General features: G+C 59.6%; 3 protein-coding genes across 3 annotated transcripts; 1 reads left to right on the top strand and 2 right to left on the bottom strand.

Annotated features, from left to right (window-relative positions):
• Positions 1 to 4,435: 4,435 nt before the first annotated feature.
• On the bottom strand, positions 4,436 to 5,356 carry CMQ_4739 (heat shock protein 30; the record flags this gene model as incomplete). Its single annotated transcript, XM_014312895.1, has 2 exons — positions 4,436 to 5,179; positions 5,231 to 5,356. The coding sequence occupies 2 exons, from the start codon at positions 5,354 to 5,356 to the stop codon at positions 4,436 to 4,438; spliced, it is 870 nt and encodes a 289-aa protein (XP_014168370.1).
• A 2,195-nt stretch (positions 5,357 to 7,551) lies between these two features.
• Positions 7,552 to 11,152, bottom strand: CMQ_4652 (armadillo repeat protein; the record flags this gene model as incomplete). Its single annotated transcript, XM_014312808.1, has 3 exons — positions 7,552 to 8,739; positions 8,793 to 10,723; positions 10,834 to 11,152. The coding sequence occupies 3 exons, from the start codon at positions 11,150 to 11,152 to the stop codon at positions 7,552 to 7,554; spliced, it is 3,438 nt and encodes a 1,145-aa protein (XP_014168283.1).
• Positions 11,153 to 12,848: 1,696 nt separating this feature from the next.
• CMQ_4292 (cyclin-dependent protein kinase regulator pho80) lies at positions 12,849 to 15,601 on the top strand (the record flags this gene model as incomplete). The annotated part of the gene is made up of 5 exons (XM_014312448.1): positions 12,849 to 13,714; positions 13,765 to 14,273; positions 14,537 to 14,557; positions 14,793 to 15,480; positions 15,541 to 15,601. The coding sequence occupies 5 exons, from the start codon at positions 12,849 to 12,851 to the stop codon at positions 15,599 to 15,601; spliced, it is 2,145 nt and encodes a 714-aa protein (XP_014167923.1).
• Positions 15,602 to 15,964: the final 363 nt, after the last annotated feature.

A 15,964-nucleotide genomic window follows, 5' to 3' on the forward strand; every position in this document is an offset into this window, starting at 1 on the left:
CGAAAGACGGTTGACGAGAAGAAGAAGGAGAAAGCAAGAAGAGGGAAGAGAGAAGAAGTCGGAAAAGGGAAGGGGGGATGTAGAGAGGAAGAGGCGAGAGAGAGAATGAGAGCACTAGGATTATTGTGACAAGTGAGAGGAGCGAAGGGGGCGTGTAGGTAGAAGAAGGAAAGGTGTGTTTCGGCTGTGCAGGCGTTGCGGCAGCGATGTGCAAGGCGACCAGGGAATTCGAGAAGGGGGAAATGAGCTGTGGGAGCGGGAAAGAGCGAGCGTGAGAGAGCGGACGACAGAACAGAATAGGCTTAGGTGGCAGCGAGAGACGAACGGGGAACGAGTGTCCGCCCGGTCGCTCGCAAGATGAGAAATACAGAGTCGTAGCAATAGCGGCCGGCGCTCGAACCCCTCGCGGGATTGACGCTGCCGTTGGGGCCCTCGTAGGGGAGTGGAGCGGTGTTTTTTCTGGGGGGGGGGGCGCTTTCCCTTGGCCTCGGGGCTCCTAGCGGTCGGGAGGAGGTGATGGGCGACAGCGTGGTCTGGTTTGGGTGCGCTGGTGCACGCGGCAGGCCCCCCATGAAAAATGAAAAGGGGTCGCCGCACGGTGTGGTGGCCGTCGCACGGCAGGTACGCCAGTCCTGACACGGCATGGCGCCCCTGCACGTCCTGGCCAGTGTGCCGTGTTGCCGGCCTGCGGTTGGCCAGAGGGCCGGTCTAGCGCAGCGTGGCGGGTCGCCTGCTGCGGCGCAACACTGTGCACACAGTGCGGGCGAGACGGCGTCCGGTCTTTCGTCTTGCTGCTGGGCCTGGGCCTGGAACAAAGAGGCCGAGCCGGACGGCTGGCGTCGTGGACACGTCGTGCTCTGCGTGCTGCCACGCCTGCAGAGTCGGGGTGCTACAGAGAGCTCTGCTACTCCGTATGTACTCCGTACGTAAAACATGCACACAGACTCATTCCAACTCGCAGTGAGCAGTCATTCTCCCTCCCTGCCTCTCCCTCTCTCTGCCTCGACCCTGGCCCAGCTTCCGTACGAGCACGATGGACGACGATACGACATGGTACGGAGCACATCCTCGTAGTAGTTCCCTGGCCAGACACGCTAGCCTAGCACTGCGACCCTATATCCCCCGTCTGGGCGTAGCCCCTGTGGGACCGGCCTCTAGGCCTGTCGCTGCTCGGGAATAGCTAGGACACAGCGTGCTGGCCCACGACGGCCTGCACAAATCACCACGCTGCTGGCTGACAGCCGGCTTACATACGACGCTTGCAGGCCCCAGCGCTGCCCCGCCTCTGATTGGCTGTACCCGTCATCCCACCCGCCTCGCTCGTATGACTCTCACCACTTGTTGGGAGGCCCAGGTCCGGATGTGCATCACCGCTCTCCGGGCTCTCCTCCCGGCTGCACAAATCGGGTCCTGGTCCACACGTACGGAGCACCCAGAGTTACGAGTAGGAGTATAAGATATCTCGCATGCTCGCCATCCCCCCAAGCCGTCGCCGCCCATCTCTCTTTCCATCCGCCATCCCTTGCTTCGGGCTCGTGGCCCTGCGCCCTGCGCTCAAACCGCCTGAGCGGCCATTTGCATGCTAGCACCGTCTCGCGACAAGACGCCCCCAACGGGGAGATCGCTGACTCCGTGCGATTTGGCGATTTCCTCGATCAGGCTATGTACGAGTACGGACGGCCAAGGACGTGCCAGAAAGAGCCTAAAAACATGGTCCGACCGAAAAGCGTACGCCCGTCGCATTTCCGGAGCGCTAAGCAGCAAGAGGAGGAAAATCGATGGCCAAAAGGGAAAAGACAGGCAACGAAGAAAGACAGCAGGGTCAACGCCTTTTTCCAACCCTTCCATGCTAGGGAATGCCCTAAAACCCGCCCTTCAGCGCAGAATGTTTCCCCATTCGTGGTTAGCCCACATCCCTCTAGCAGCGCCGTAGCACAGATGGAGCCTAAGCCTGCCGCCGGGCCCATGTCAGCCGTGTGGAGCCCCCTAAAAAGGCGAAAGGCGAAATGCTCACGACGGAGCTGCCAGAAACCGGCCTCCACATGCGCCTTGCATTGAAGGACCGCACAAATCGCATCCGGCGTCGCAGTGCATTCGTATCTCCCGGACCTGCTGTCTGCTGGCGGGAGATGGACGGCAGCCAGCTGTTCGGAAGTGCATGCAGACTCATCCGGCACGTCCGCATTGGCCAGACAGCAGACACTTTCTGGCCGGCAGCAGGAAGCCCACGGAGAGCGTCTCGCTGATACTACCCTGCACTCCGTAGCTATGTAGGAGCTGCTCTCGGTCCAGTGCCGTTGGCAAGGGCTTGCTGGTCGGGAATGCGCCAACGCACGCGAGCAAAGTCTCACATTCGGGAACTCACAAATCGTCCGTTTTTTGGTCTTCTTTCCTTTTTGGCATCTTTGTCATTTCTTTTTTTTTCTTTTTCTTTCTTTTTTTCTTTCTTTCTCGCCTCCCGTCTTTCGCCCCCTCCTTCCCAGACCGGTTTCAAAAGTAAGATACCGCCGACTATTGCACAATGCACCTGGGAACAATGGACGGCTGAACCGGCCAACAACCTCCCCATTCTTCTACGATAGATATTGTACTTTCTCCCTCCCCTCCACCGTCCGGCTCGTTTTCCACCACACGCGTCCCGCTCACGCCGGAATCTTGGTACGCATGCAAATCTGAGATGTCACAACGTACGGAGTACACAGTACTGTCTTACCCGTATTTTTCGTAGCTTCATGCCGGTTTATATGGGGAATGCAGGCCGGTAGCCTCTTTCCAGCGTCACAGCCTCGTCCAAACAAAGCCCAGCTGTCCCACGCGGCCGACCCGCCCTGGAGATGGTATTTTCTACACGTCGAGGGCCAGCTGGCACAGAGGCCGGTCCGCTGGCTCTGCGTCTCCGCGTCTCTGCGTCTCTGCGTCTCTGCATGCGGAAAACGCCGTACGTGTTCTCTCAGTCCCCCATCCCTCTCCCGGACTCTCCCCGACTGGTCGGCATGCCGACTGGTCGGCATGCACTCCAGCCGATGTCTCATCTCGGTCTTCTAGAACGCAATGTGCCGCTGGCCACCAATGAGATCGAAGGATGCCACCTGCACAAAGAACCCCCCTTGTTCGGCTTCCCCTTGAGACACGAACCTGCAGCTTGGCTTGCTTTCACGCCGCCCTGTTTCTGTTCCACGAGGGCGCGGCAGAAGGGGGGCCGGATATCGCCTGGCGGCTTCATGCTCCTTCGCGACGCCATCGCATCGATAACAAAACCTGCTCTCGGTTGTCATGTTTGGGCTTTCTCGGATCAGGAGTTCCGTACAAGCAGACTGATTGCACGAGCCAATGGATATGTCCTGCTTGGAATGTAGGACATATCTTATCGCCCTCCTATCTGTATCATGCAAGTGTGACGACGAGCAGGTTTTTCTGTACGCAGAGTGCTTCCCCGGATATGGAGCCACAGAATCGAACGAGTAAGCAAAAGAAATGTCGGGGCTGAGATAAGCCCCTGCCTTCTGTCTGCGCATACGTCGTATATTGATTTTCACATTCTCAGCACGATGAATCCCGGAGCTAACGTAGGATTGTGCGAAGAAAAAGAAACGAGTACGTACTTACAGGCATAGTTGACTCCACAAGGGCACAGCTTCGGACAATGATTACGCCACAAAGGACCAATGCAGAACCAAGTCGCAGCTGTTGCCTAGCTTGCAGATGCATGTATCAGTCGATGGCATGATGGCAGTACGTCAACAGGAGGTGGAAATACGAAATGGGAGAACTCGATGCCGAAACCTTTCCAATCCTGCGGCTGGGTGTCAATGGCAGGTAAAACTGAGCGGGAAGGTATGAACGCCATGCACCGCATCCTTTGGCAATGCTGCAATCCCAGTCAATCACGTGGCTGGCGTCCGATGTCTCGGTCTGGGACTGGCATCCTGTCTTGGCCCTTGCAGTCGAGAATGGATTGATTATAGAATTGTCACAGCATGAGTTGTATTCTTGGACGTTGTTACAAAGTTCACAGATGGATATATGGGTATTTAAGCAAATGATTGATTATACATTATCAACTGCCTCGCAAGACAGTTGCTTTCTTGTCCGTAGACAAGAGAAAGGCTAGACAAGCGTGTGCGATTGGGTATTGTGCCGCTGCATCATGAAACGAGTGAAAAGGGGTATCTTGTCCAATGCGCACCATCAAAAGTGCAAAGGTAATAAAACGAGAGACGTAGAAGTTTATGGATGGTAGGAATGAAGGAGACGGAGCATCTGACCATGACGTCTCTCAGTAGCCGTTGATTCCTCTTTTATTCGGCAACTCGCCGGTTGTCGACGCCTGAGACAGAGTAGACGGGAATGGGTATCAAGTTCAGTGTATGGGTCTTCGTTTTGCCCGTGCCAGCTCTGCTCCACGACGCCATGGCTATCGTGACTCCGGTGTCACTTAGACGGTGACGCCACCCTGAGGAACGGCGGGCGTGGCAACCGCGGTCTCCTTCTCGGGGAAGCTGCCGCTGGAGACGGGCACACGGCCGTACTGGGTGAAAGCGATGTTGAGCTTGTTGTAGTCCCAGTTGCGTGACAGGAAGAGAGTGCAGAGCGAGAGGACGGGGATCAACAGGATGTCGAGGATGCCGAAGAAGATGAAGCCGCTCGTCTCGGAGATCTTGTTGCCGCCGTCGCTCAGGCCAAAGGCGATCGGGTACAGCAGCCAGAGTAGGTTGGTCCAGCAGGTGAGGATGGTGTAGTCGCGGGCGACACCGACACGGCTGGCCGACTTGAACGAGTGGGCGGTGGTGTTGGCGGCCAGCAGGATCCAGGCGATGGTGCCGAAGGCGAAGAAACCCCACTTGTACGTCGTCGTCGTGTAGGCGGACGAGATGTAGGACAGGATCCAGAACCAAGCGAGGAAGATGTTGTAGATGATCGTGGCCCAGGACACGCCCGAGAGCAGGCCGAGCGTGAGGATGACGCTCGGGAAGCTGACGACCCAGTTGATGTAGCGGGCAAAGAAGATCTGGCGCGTCAGCCCGTTGCCGAGCTGGTCGGTCGTCTTGATCACGCTGTAGGCCAGGTCCGAGGCCTGGGCAAAGTACGTGACCGCGCCGACGAGCAGGGCGATGCTGTAGATGTAGTGGAAGATCTTCTCGCCGTTGCGCGCAACAAAGGTCAGGCTGCAAACGGCCAGCTGGACGTGTTAGTGTGAGGTCCAAGAGACCATGTCTCAGAATCGACTTACGAATATGAACAGGTACACGGCTGTCACAGCCCAGAGCCAGTCAGAGCCGTTGACTGACAGCTTCTGGTCACCAGCAGGAAGGTTGATGTCGAGGGCATCGTTTGTGCGATATTGGATGACACCCATTGTGTACGATGTGATGTATATTATATAGTTGGTGAAGTGGGTGGGAGATGTATTCGTGTGAGATCAGACTAGATAGCCTTTGAAGTCGACTTTGTACCAGATTGGTGGACGGTAGAGGATGGGAAGGAGAAGAAGCAGGAGACGTGATGGAGGCAGACGGGAGGCGACTCTTATAGACATCTTGTGATGTCTGGGTGTGATCGAACTGCAGCAGATTGCATGGGGACATGACAAAGCGTCAGCCTTGGCCGAAGTCTCCAGAATTCCGAGAGGGGCCGAGAGGCCGAATGGGTTTGTGAAGCCACAGAACTGTCGACGCATCCCGTTTTCCCAAAACTCTTTTTTCGTCTTTTTTTTCCCGTCTTTTGTCCTGCCTTCTCCTTGGTTCTCGCTTTCTGGCTGCTCGGCCTGTTCGGAAGGCCAGAAGAGGCTAATCGCATCAAGGGGACGCCAGGCCATGCCGTCCAGCAGCGCGCGCGCTCGGACAAGAGAGGACGACTGAGAGAGGGACAAGCATCTCGACTTTGCTGGCCATCTGCATTTGTTCGGGCGGGGGTTTTTTCCTTTTTCCTTTTTCCTTTTTTTTTTTTTTCTTTTTTCTTTTTTTTTCGGTCCCGTCCCCAACACCGGCCGCTCATTGGCTAGCTGTGGCAGGCAAGGCTCGTCCTCTCGTTCTTTCGTGTCGCTGTCTCAGGCCGGAAGGCGCGCCCCACCCTGCACATCACGTTCTGGCACTTTCTGCTGCCTGTGTCCGTGACGTCATGGTGGGCTGCAGAGCCTGTGGACGACTCCTTCCTTATCGCGTCGCTACACGTGGTCTGTCATGCCGTTGCCGACAGGCCACATTCTCCGGTAGCGGTCAGGCAGGCTCTCTGCCCGTTGCTCTTTTGCCCTTTTGTCCTTTTGTCCTTTCGCTGTTCCCGTCTGCGTTGTCGCCAGCGCGAGACAAATCAGCAAGATGGCCCCCCCTCCTCCCGGCACGTCCGGACATGCTCTGCTGCATCAGTGGCTGACAGATGCCCGGCAGCTCTTCTGTGATGGGTGGAACCATTCTGAACTGGCGGACGGCACAGGGAAATGAATGGCCAGCACAGAATGCGTCGATGCGTCCGTGTGTAAGCTTGGCCAGGTCGTCCGGATGGCCCGGAATGGGGCCCAAGGCTGTCGGGCGCCAGTGGTCCAGTTGCCCTTTTTAGGTATTTAGGTTTAGGGCGATCAGCCAACAGCGGCCGTTTGGCCCCGTGAACCCGCTAGGCGATAGCAACATCCAGGATCCAGCTCACCTGGTGGCAAGTTGCTAGATCGGAATGGACCGTCGTCGAGACACGATCAGCACGTTCTTCTCCTGTTGGTCTCCCCGTTTGTTCGCTTGACGGCCCACATGACGACCGGGTGACCTGATCCCGCCATTGGGCACGACTGGCCGATGAGCTGATTGCATTACCCAAGAGAAACGGCAGAGACAAGGCCGAGACCAGGGTGCCTAGGGCGAGGCAGAGGCCATGCGTGCGAGACGCTTGCTCAGACAGTCCATGTGCTCGCGCGGACAACATCCCTTGTCTGTACTCGTAGTCCGACAATGTGTAGAGAAAGCAAAGGCCTACGTAGAGGTGGTCGACTGCATGCAGACTGGCCCGCAGGACTAGTTCCAACATCGGCCTTTCGCTTTCCTCTTTCCCTCTGCTCGATCGCCGATGCGCAACGGGCGTGGTCCAGCTGTCGGCACTCGAGAGAGGTGGGATGTGGTCACAAGGTGGAGCCGTTTATTCTTCGCACTTTTCTCTATGGGGATCTCGCTGCTAGCTGCCGCCCTATAAAGTCTGTGTGTTAGTGGGTGAGAGGGGGCCAGAGCCTTGTGGTGGAGCCGGACTAATACGAGTGCTCGCTCGTACTCCGTACTGCCGCCTCTTCCGTAGATGCCATCGAGATGGCCAGGCACCACAATCACAGATGTTCACCGCTCTGTTCTGTCGTCCTCGATGGATAGTCTCGCTCGAGCCTCGCCACGCACAACGCCACGAACAGGAACCCGAAGACAAACACAAAACAAACACAAACCCCGAACAAAACCCGAAACAGCCACAGAAACGAAAAATGCCGCGTACGTTATTACTCCTGTAAGCCGTGCAATGCTAAGCAGCTCTTGCCGCTGATTCGTACACTGAACCTGCGCGGGTTCCTTCCTCTCTGTCCTCTCAGTCCCGCCCCATCTGGTGGATGGCCATCTTGGCTTGCTCTCGCACGTCCAGCTCGACGTCCTCCTCTTGTAGCACCTGCAGCTGGTTTAGCAGTCCGAGCCGCTTCAGCTCCAGCGTCCGCAGCGACACCGACGCCGTGTCGGCCGCATCCTCGCGCCACGTCAGGTTCGACAGCAGGTGGCAGAGCGCCAGCCGCACGCCCTTGTTACGGCTACCAAACTGCGCCACCAGCGCCTTGAGCAGTTCCGTCTGCGCCACCACCAGCTGCCGGTGCCGCGGCACGCTCGCCGAGATATGCACCATGATGAACACGACCGCCTCCACGATCTTGGTGTGCGGATAGAGCACCCGGGCCTGTGTGTTGGTCGTGTTGGTCGTGCTGGTCGTGCCGGTCGTGCTAGCAGTACCACTGCCCATGTTGCTGCCCCCCCTCTCGTGCAGCACGCGCGTCCGCAGCTTCGACAGCAGGATCTGGAAGAGCCGGTCCTGCCCGATCTCGCTGAAGAGGTGGTCGATCATGTCTGTCGTCTCGCGCAGCGCGTCGTTGGCCGATCCGCCTGCCGAGGGCCCGGGCCCGATCAGATTGCGGATCAGGTTAAGGCCCTGCTCCTGGATCTCCACGTCGTCGCTCCGATTCGGGTGCCTGCGCGGCTGTGCCAGCTCCACCTCCCGCAGCATTGCCAGCTTCGCCTCCGCCTGCCGCAGCCGCCCGGTCCGGCTACGCTCGTGGCTCATTCGCGGAAACCGAGCCCGGTACAGCGACGACGACACCGCCCGCCCCGCGACTTCGGCTCCTGTTGCTGCTGCCACCGCCACCTCGATGCCGTCCTCATCATCCTCGTCCTCGTCGTCCTCATCGTTGTCGTCGTCCACATCCGGCAAGTCCATCACCACATCTTCGTCCATCGAGGAGTGGTTGTTGTTGTTATTGTTGCTGCTGCTGCTGCTGCTGCTGCTGCCGCCGCTCTTAGCCCACGTAAACAGCGACGGCTCGTCCTCCATGCCGGGGGCAATGAGCCGCACCAGCCAGCCCGAGCCCAACTGCTCGAGGCAGGCCTTCTTCCGCTCCGGTTCGACCCCATCCACAAAGTGCTTCAGCGCCCACAGCGCGTTGAGCCGCAGGGACGAGTTGTGCGAGTGTGCGTGGCCGCAGAGGATGCCCATAATGTCCGCCTCGGCGAATTGCTGTAGATATTAGCGCGCTTGGCCCAACCTCCTTCCTGGCTTTCCACACTCACCTCTCGCATCGGACTCGTCTCCGTCACCAGGTTGCACACCACTGCCGTAGCCGCGTTCTGTACCTCGATCTCTGGATGTCGTAGCAGCCGGAGCACCGGTGCCGCCACGCCGGCATCCTCGAGCGTCACCCGCAGTATCGCTATTGACCGCGAGAGCATCCGCACGCAGTTGCACGCCGCCACCAGGACATCGACCGGGTTGCGGCCGTATTCAGGGTCGACCTCCTCGTCTGCACCGCCGCCGCCCGCCGCCGCCGCCTCGCCGTCCTTAGGCACCCTCATCGGCTCCTTTGCGTTTCGCGGCTTGCACGGTGTCGGGCTCAGCGAAGCCACCACGTACGGCATCACCTCCTGTTCCACAAACCGCTTCTGGTAGTCGTACTTTGACGCGATCAGCGCTGCGATCGCCTTGAGCGTCGCCGCCCGCAGGCGGATCCGGTAGGCCAGCAGCGCGTTCTGTCCCACCGGGCCCAGCTTGCTGGCACGTGCGTCGTTGTCGTCTTCTTCATTGTCAATGTCGTCGTCGTCATCCTCGTCGCTCTTGCCCCCGCGGCTGGCCATATCAGGCGTGACCGTCCGCGACGGAGCCGGCGTTGGATTCCACGGCCGCAGCAGGGATCGGCTCGGTGACGGCTCGTAGGACTCCTTCAGCAGCTTGGCGAGGATCCCGGTGGCGCCGCAATCGACGGCCGCCTTCTGCAGCACCTCCTTGTTGGCTACCAGCCGTGCCAGCACTGTCAGCGCCGTTTCCGTGATGGCACGCTGCTCGGTCACGGTGTTGTCGTCGTCGCCATTGCCGTTGCCGATGCCCTTGGTGGCCGCGTCGCTGAGCATGCGCAGGAGCAGTGGCACCACCAGCAGAGCCATGGCGGCCTCACGCGACTTGCTCGCCAGCTGGGCGCGAAACAGCGACGTCAGAACGGACGCGGCCGCCAGCCGGATCATGCCGGACGACGACCGCACCAGGCCGAGGAGCCAGGGGATCATGGGGCTCTCGGCCTCGACAGCCTCCCACTCAGGTGCCAGCGGCGAAGTCGACTCGCGCGACATCACGGCCCAACCAGGCAGTGGCTGGCTATGTGAGCCCGAGCGCTTGCCGGTGCTACCGCCGAGTCCGAGTGCCGCCAGGTTGTCGCGCGACAGGGACACGCCCAGCGGTGGGAACGGCGAGCTCTGGGCAAAGTACGCCCGCGACTGCTGCGATGGGATGGCCGGTAGCAGCAGGTCCAGTGCCCCCAGCGGCTGTTCGTGCAGGTTGCTGAGTCCGCCCATACAGAGCGCGTTCCACGCCGCGTAAATGTCGTTGGCCGAGCTCTCAAACGCGATCTGCGGAAAGATGGCCAGGATCGACGGCGAGTACAGCATCATGCAGGCGCGCAGCCTCGAGTCGCCCACGATTGCCGTCACTGCCAACAACAGCGCCGCCACGTCCATCCGCGGCGACGCCGCTTCCGGAATCGCCTCGCGCAGGCCCTCCTTCTCGGCTGTGATCTCGGCCCCCGGAATCACCTGGCCGCGTGCCACCACGAGGCTCGCCACCTTGACGGCGAGGTCGTCGAGGATGCCGGCATTGGCCAGCGCCACCTGGTGCCGTTCCTCGCGGCAGAGCGGCCCGATCAGGCCCATGGCAATGTTGGCGATCGACTCGGCCCACCAGTGCTGCTGCTGCTGGGGCGCCGAGATGATGTTGTGCAGCGCGCCGAGGTGATGGTTCGAGAAGAGCGCGTCGGCCAGCGTGACCACAGTGAGGGGCGGTGGTGGTGCAGCCGACAGCGGCGACGAGTTGACCAGCGTGGCCGCCTTGGACATGGTGACCATAGCCCGCAGAGCCGCATAGACGAGTCGTGGGTGGCTTGTGAGAGGGTCGATGCAGGACAAAATGGCTGGCAACGCGCCGGCCGCGTGAAGAGGAGCGAGGAAGGACGGACCGCCTGTTGATGCGTCAGAAGGATAGCCTCATGGAAGACTGGAAGGAAGAGGGAAGAGGGAAGAGCTTATAGAACTCCGGAGACTAGATGACCAAAGAAAAAGGCAAACCTACCACTGGCAAATACGCCCAGCAGCTCGAGAGCCTGCAGCCGGGCCAGGTCCACTTGTGACAGGCTGTCTGGCGGCGTAGCCGACGATGGCCGCCGGCTGCTGTCCTGACGGCCGTGGCTGTCACCGTGTCGGCTGGCCGATCGCGAGAGCCCGACGCAGCGGACAACTGGCCGCAACACGCCCAGCTCGACCCATCTGCTCTTTTTCAGCACGTGACCGACCGTGTCGTTCTTCAGGGCCTGCAGGGCCTGGATACGGTCTCCGGGCGTCCGCGCGTTCCGGAACCTCTCGAGGATCGGGTGGCTCTGGATCAGAACCATCGCTGCACTGTCTGTCGGTTGGGGGAGGTCTTGGAGGCGTCTCGTTCAGAAAATGGTCGTCTGCGGTCAGGACGCTCCCTCCCCGGCTGTGTGCTTTGCATGTGGTGGCGGGACCGATGCCAGAAGGACGGCGTTTGGGCAGTCAAGTCAGGCTGATGGCGGATGGCTGTTGGCTGATGGCCGATATCAAAACCGTTGCTGCGGATGCTTCATGCAAGTGGGTTCTCTCTTTTCCGCGGTAAAAAGACGGTGGCTCACGTCCTTGCTCAGACGCGGTGCGGAAATCCAGAACGACAAAAAAAGCTGAAAAGAAAGGGAAATAGGACAGTCGTGCTGAGTGGTCTCGTGTGGTCGCCACCTTGCGCGTGTGTGTGCCGTCATTTAGACGTCGAATTTTCGGATTCGCTGCACCTTAGCTGCCTGCGCGCCTTTCTGGGCGCTGCGTGGTTGGCTTGAGGTCACATGAAGTTACGTAAGCATGCTTGTGCGTTTCATTCTTATTTATTATTCGTTTTATTCCCAATCAGCTCCTTTACGTCAGCGTAGTGGGCCAGCCACCGAGGCACGCCCTCGAAGCCAGACTTTTTTCGCTTCAGTCCGGGCGACGATCGCTGCTCTGTGCAGAGGAGGCTGTCTGGCTCTGGCCATCGATTGGCCACGGCTGCCAACGCCTGGAATGGTGGTCGTCTTGCTACCATGTACTCCATAGCAATGCTCGTAGATGCGCAGTGCACTCTCACCTCGTCGGACTCGGTGAGACAAAATGGTTAGCCGGCCTCACCCGATACAGCAGCTACATCTGAGTGGTCAGACCAGTTGCCCTGAACTGAACTGGGCCCGGCAGTCTGGATACTATGCAATCCTACTACATAGTACGGAGTACGTCGTGATAGGTACACCCACCGATGAAGCTGCCGACCCGCTCCTGTAAACGAGAAGCCCTTCCCAAGCGACTACGTGTATCCTACATATTCGCTATCAAGCCTTGTCGTAAGGGCCAAGCAAAACCCGATCGGGCCTTTCGCTGTCTGCATCTCACCTGTTAACGAGAGGACGCCACCCGGTCGTAGCAGGGACAACGTGCGCATCCTATTGGGGAAAAGAGAACGACCGAAAAGGACAGCGGGAACCGAACGGCAGGACGAAAAGCCAGAGCATGCAGACCTAAACGAGTTGCCGTTCTTCACCTTCTTTCCGCCACGCTCGCTTCTGTGTGCTCTTGCCCTTTTTGTCTCGTACCGGAAGGAAGGAGGACAAGGAAAGGGACGGAAAAAAGCCTTTCTCGCACTAGACCGTGCTTGTAGTGCTGCCCTATATTTGTCTGTTCCCAACAGGACGGCAATCGTTGCGACGAGGCCAGTCACCGCCATCCGGGCTCTCTCTCCATCCCTGGCCCCTTTCCTCTGGTCCACCCCGCAGCTGGCTAAAACCCCGATCCGTCAGGGTGCAGAAGTTGCGCACAGCTGATACGAGGACCAACGCAGACCGAAGATACGAGCAGGGAGCAAAATCATTGACGTGAACATTGACGACACCACGACCACGACCACGATCACGATCACGATCACGATCACGACTACGTTCACGACACGACCTCCACGAACGACCACGACCACCGACGAACTATCACGATCGCTAACCATTTCCATCACTGCTGCTGCTGCCACCGTCATCGGACAATGACCTCCGACACGTCATGTTGACACGATCGACCAATGCCTCTCCCTGCATCCCCGGATTCCACTATGCACCCACTCGCTCCCCGCGCCACTCGCCTTCCCGCATCTCGGCCGCTGGTGCACGGCGACCTTCGCCTTCCTCCTCGCCGGCAGTCCTCGCCGACGCCGTCCCTGCTGTGAGCTCGCCGCTCTCCCACCCGCTCTCTGCTGCCGCTACGGTACTTGCTGCCCCCTCTGCCAGCATGTCGCCCGCCTATGCGTCCGCCGATGCTGCCACGCAGTACTCGCCTATGGAGCCGTTCGATTACGCCGCCCATCCCCATCGTTACCCCCCGCAGCCGTCGACCCCCTTGAACCCGCCTTCGATTCCGGGGCCGGCCCCGATGGAGCCAGGCGTCGAGCAGGGCGTCGAGCAAACACAACCAGACCAGCCGTCACAGACACCGTCACAGACACCGTCACAGACACCGTCACAGACACAGTCACATCCTCAGTCAACAACCTCAACAACCTCACCAGCAGTGGCAGACGGCCACCCCCCAGCAGCCGCGGCCATGGCACCACCACAACCACCGTCACAACAGCCACAACAGCAGCCACTGCAGACACCCTCTCCCAACAAGCGGCGCAGCTCGCAGAGCGCTACCCCTGGAGAGACGGCCGTCGACGGCATCGTGTCGCCTTCGTCCCTCGCCCGCAGTTCGCCCACACACTCCAAGCGCGTCAAGGCCGAGGCCGAACCGGCCAAGATGCTGCCAGAACGCTACGAGCTGTGCGCCGTCGAGGACATGGTCGTGCTCATCGCAAACATGCTCGGCGAGCTGATCGAGACCAACGACGCGCTGGCTCTCAAGGCCGGGCACCTGACCCGGTTCCACTCGAGGTAGTTCTCTTCTCTTCTCTTCTTCCTTCTCTCTCCCTAACGCTCCGCAGAACGGCTCCAGGCATCTCCGTCCTGGACTACCTCAACCGGCTGGCAAAACATGCCACACTGACACCACCCCTCCTCCTGTCCATGGTCTACTACATTGACCGCCTGTGCGCCATGTACCCCGACTTCACCATCAACACCCTGACGGTCCACCGCTTCCTCATCACGGCCGCCACTGTCGCCGCCAAGGGTCTGTCCGACTCGTTCTGGAACAACTCGACGTATGCGCGCGTTGGTGGCGTCCGCGTGACCGAGCTCAAGATGCTGGAGCTCGAGTTCCTGTACCGGCTCGAGTGGAAGATCGTGCCGAACCCAGAAGTCTTGGCCGCATACTACCGGCCGCTGGTAGAGCGGTGCTCAGGCTACGTTTTGCCGGCCGACACCACCGACTGGACCATGGACGTGACCGCGAACGCGTTCAACAACAACTCGTCCATCCCCGTCAATCGGGAAGACCGGGATCCGTCGAGCACCAGCCTGGTCGATAAAGACATGGTCATCTCCGGGTCGGGTCCGGCCAGGGACAGCAATTTGTGAAGAGGAGAGAAGACGGACGAGAGCAAGAGGCGGAGGAGCACATTGGCGTATTACGGAAGTCACAGCATCTGTCTGAGTCTTTTATTTGTTTATTTTTTGGGCGTGGGCACCAGCAGGACTTGGGGGAATCGTGCTTTCGAGCGGGTGAGTGCTGGCAATAATAGTTGGAAGACGCATGTGGGAGGGACTCTTTTGAGGGGACAAGACATCAAAAACCAACTAGAAATACCACCATAGGGAACGGCGCCAGCAATGTGCGTAAGATAATACGGAGGCATGGAATATGAAGTACTTGATCTTATGTGCAGTTACTAGTTCTGCTGGCCTTTAGTGGTGTTGGGGTAATTTACAGCGAGCGATGGCCGGCCCGTCGTCCTGCAGGCCAGCAGAAGGACGCTAAGCGACAGCGCCTATGCGCGGAATAACCGAATCGAAACCGTGGCTTGACAACACGGCCGAAAAGCGTCATCTACGCCGATCTGTCATCTCGCAGAACCCCTCCCCTCGACCTTGGCCAGAGTGACACACGCCGTCGCAATCCCCTCTTCCGACCAGTCGCCCATCATGCGATCGTCTCCCTTCGCTTCCTTCATCCTCCTCCTGGGCGCCGTCGCCGGTGCAGCTGCAGCCCAGGCTGACGCCGACGTGGACGTGTTGGATGCTGCCGCTGCCGCACCAGGCACGCAGACGGCCGCCATCTACGTCCAGCCGGTTGCGCCGCTGTCGTCGGCGCTGGCCCAGCCGTCGCTGCTGGCCGAGATCCGCTTTGATGCTGGCGGCCTGGCCGAGGTGGCCAGCTACGAGGCCCCAGACGCACTCGAGCAGGACAAGCAGGACAAGCAAGACACCACGTTGCTCTACCGCATCGGCCTCTACGATCCGGTCGCCAACCGCTGGCTCTCGGCCACGTCCGTCACCGCCGCCTCCAACTTTGCCAAGGGCTACCAGCCGCACTTTGTCCTGACCGTGGCCAAGAGCGGCAGCGAAAGCAAGAACAGCTTCCCGATCGCGGCGGCCGTTCGCGGACTGCCCATCGACGCCGGTGCCACGCGCGACTTTGGCCCGCAGGCGACGGTGGTGCAGGTGGGCGCCGGCAAGACGCCGGCGCTGAACCGGCCGGTGGTCCTGAGCCCGGAGGGCAAGAAGCTGGAGGAGCCGGAAGAAAAGACCTTTCTGCAAAAGTGAGCGCACAGACACCCTCTCGCCCTCTCTCTCGCCTAGGCGCTAACACATGGCTTCAGGTACTGGTGGATGATCGCGATCGGCGTCTTGGTGCTGACGATGGGCGGCGGCGACAAATAAGAGGTGCACGACACGGAGGAAGCAGAGGACACAGTATCTTGGGGGCAGGACGTGGACACAAGAATGCCCTCAGCAAGCAGACCAGTCTGCAGGGACGTTACTTGTTCGAGACAAGGTCAGGCTCAGAACTGCTCTCTGCAGCAGCAGGCATGACCAGTTTTGTATGTTGCATTGGAGATGCGAGCAGCCATGCCATTAGACAGCGGGCCTGGTCTTGCTTTTGGGGTCGCCCCTCTGTATTCGTGCACAGATCTTCTACATGATATCGCTACGAAAGCTCACCCTGCTCTTTTTCGAACGCCATACTCTCTTCCGAGACCTACTCATCTCAAGACTACTGAATATAGACTAGTGCACAGTGCA

Source organism: Grosmannia clavigera (assembly GCF_000143105.1).
Source record: "Grosmannia clavigera kw1407 unplaced genomic scaffold GCSC_97, whole genome shotgun sequence".
Taxonomy (NCBI): domain Eukaryota; kingdom Fungi; phylum Ascomycota; class Sordariomycetes; order Ophiostomatales; family Ophiostomataceae; genus Leptographium; species Leptographium clavigerum.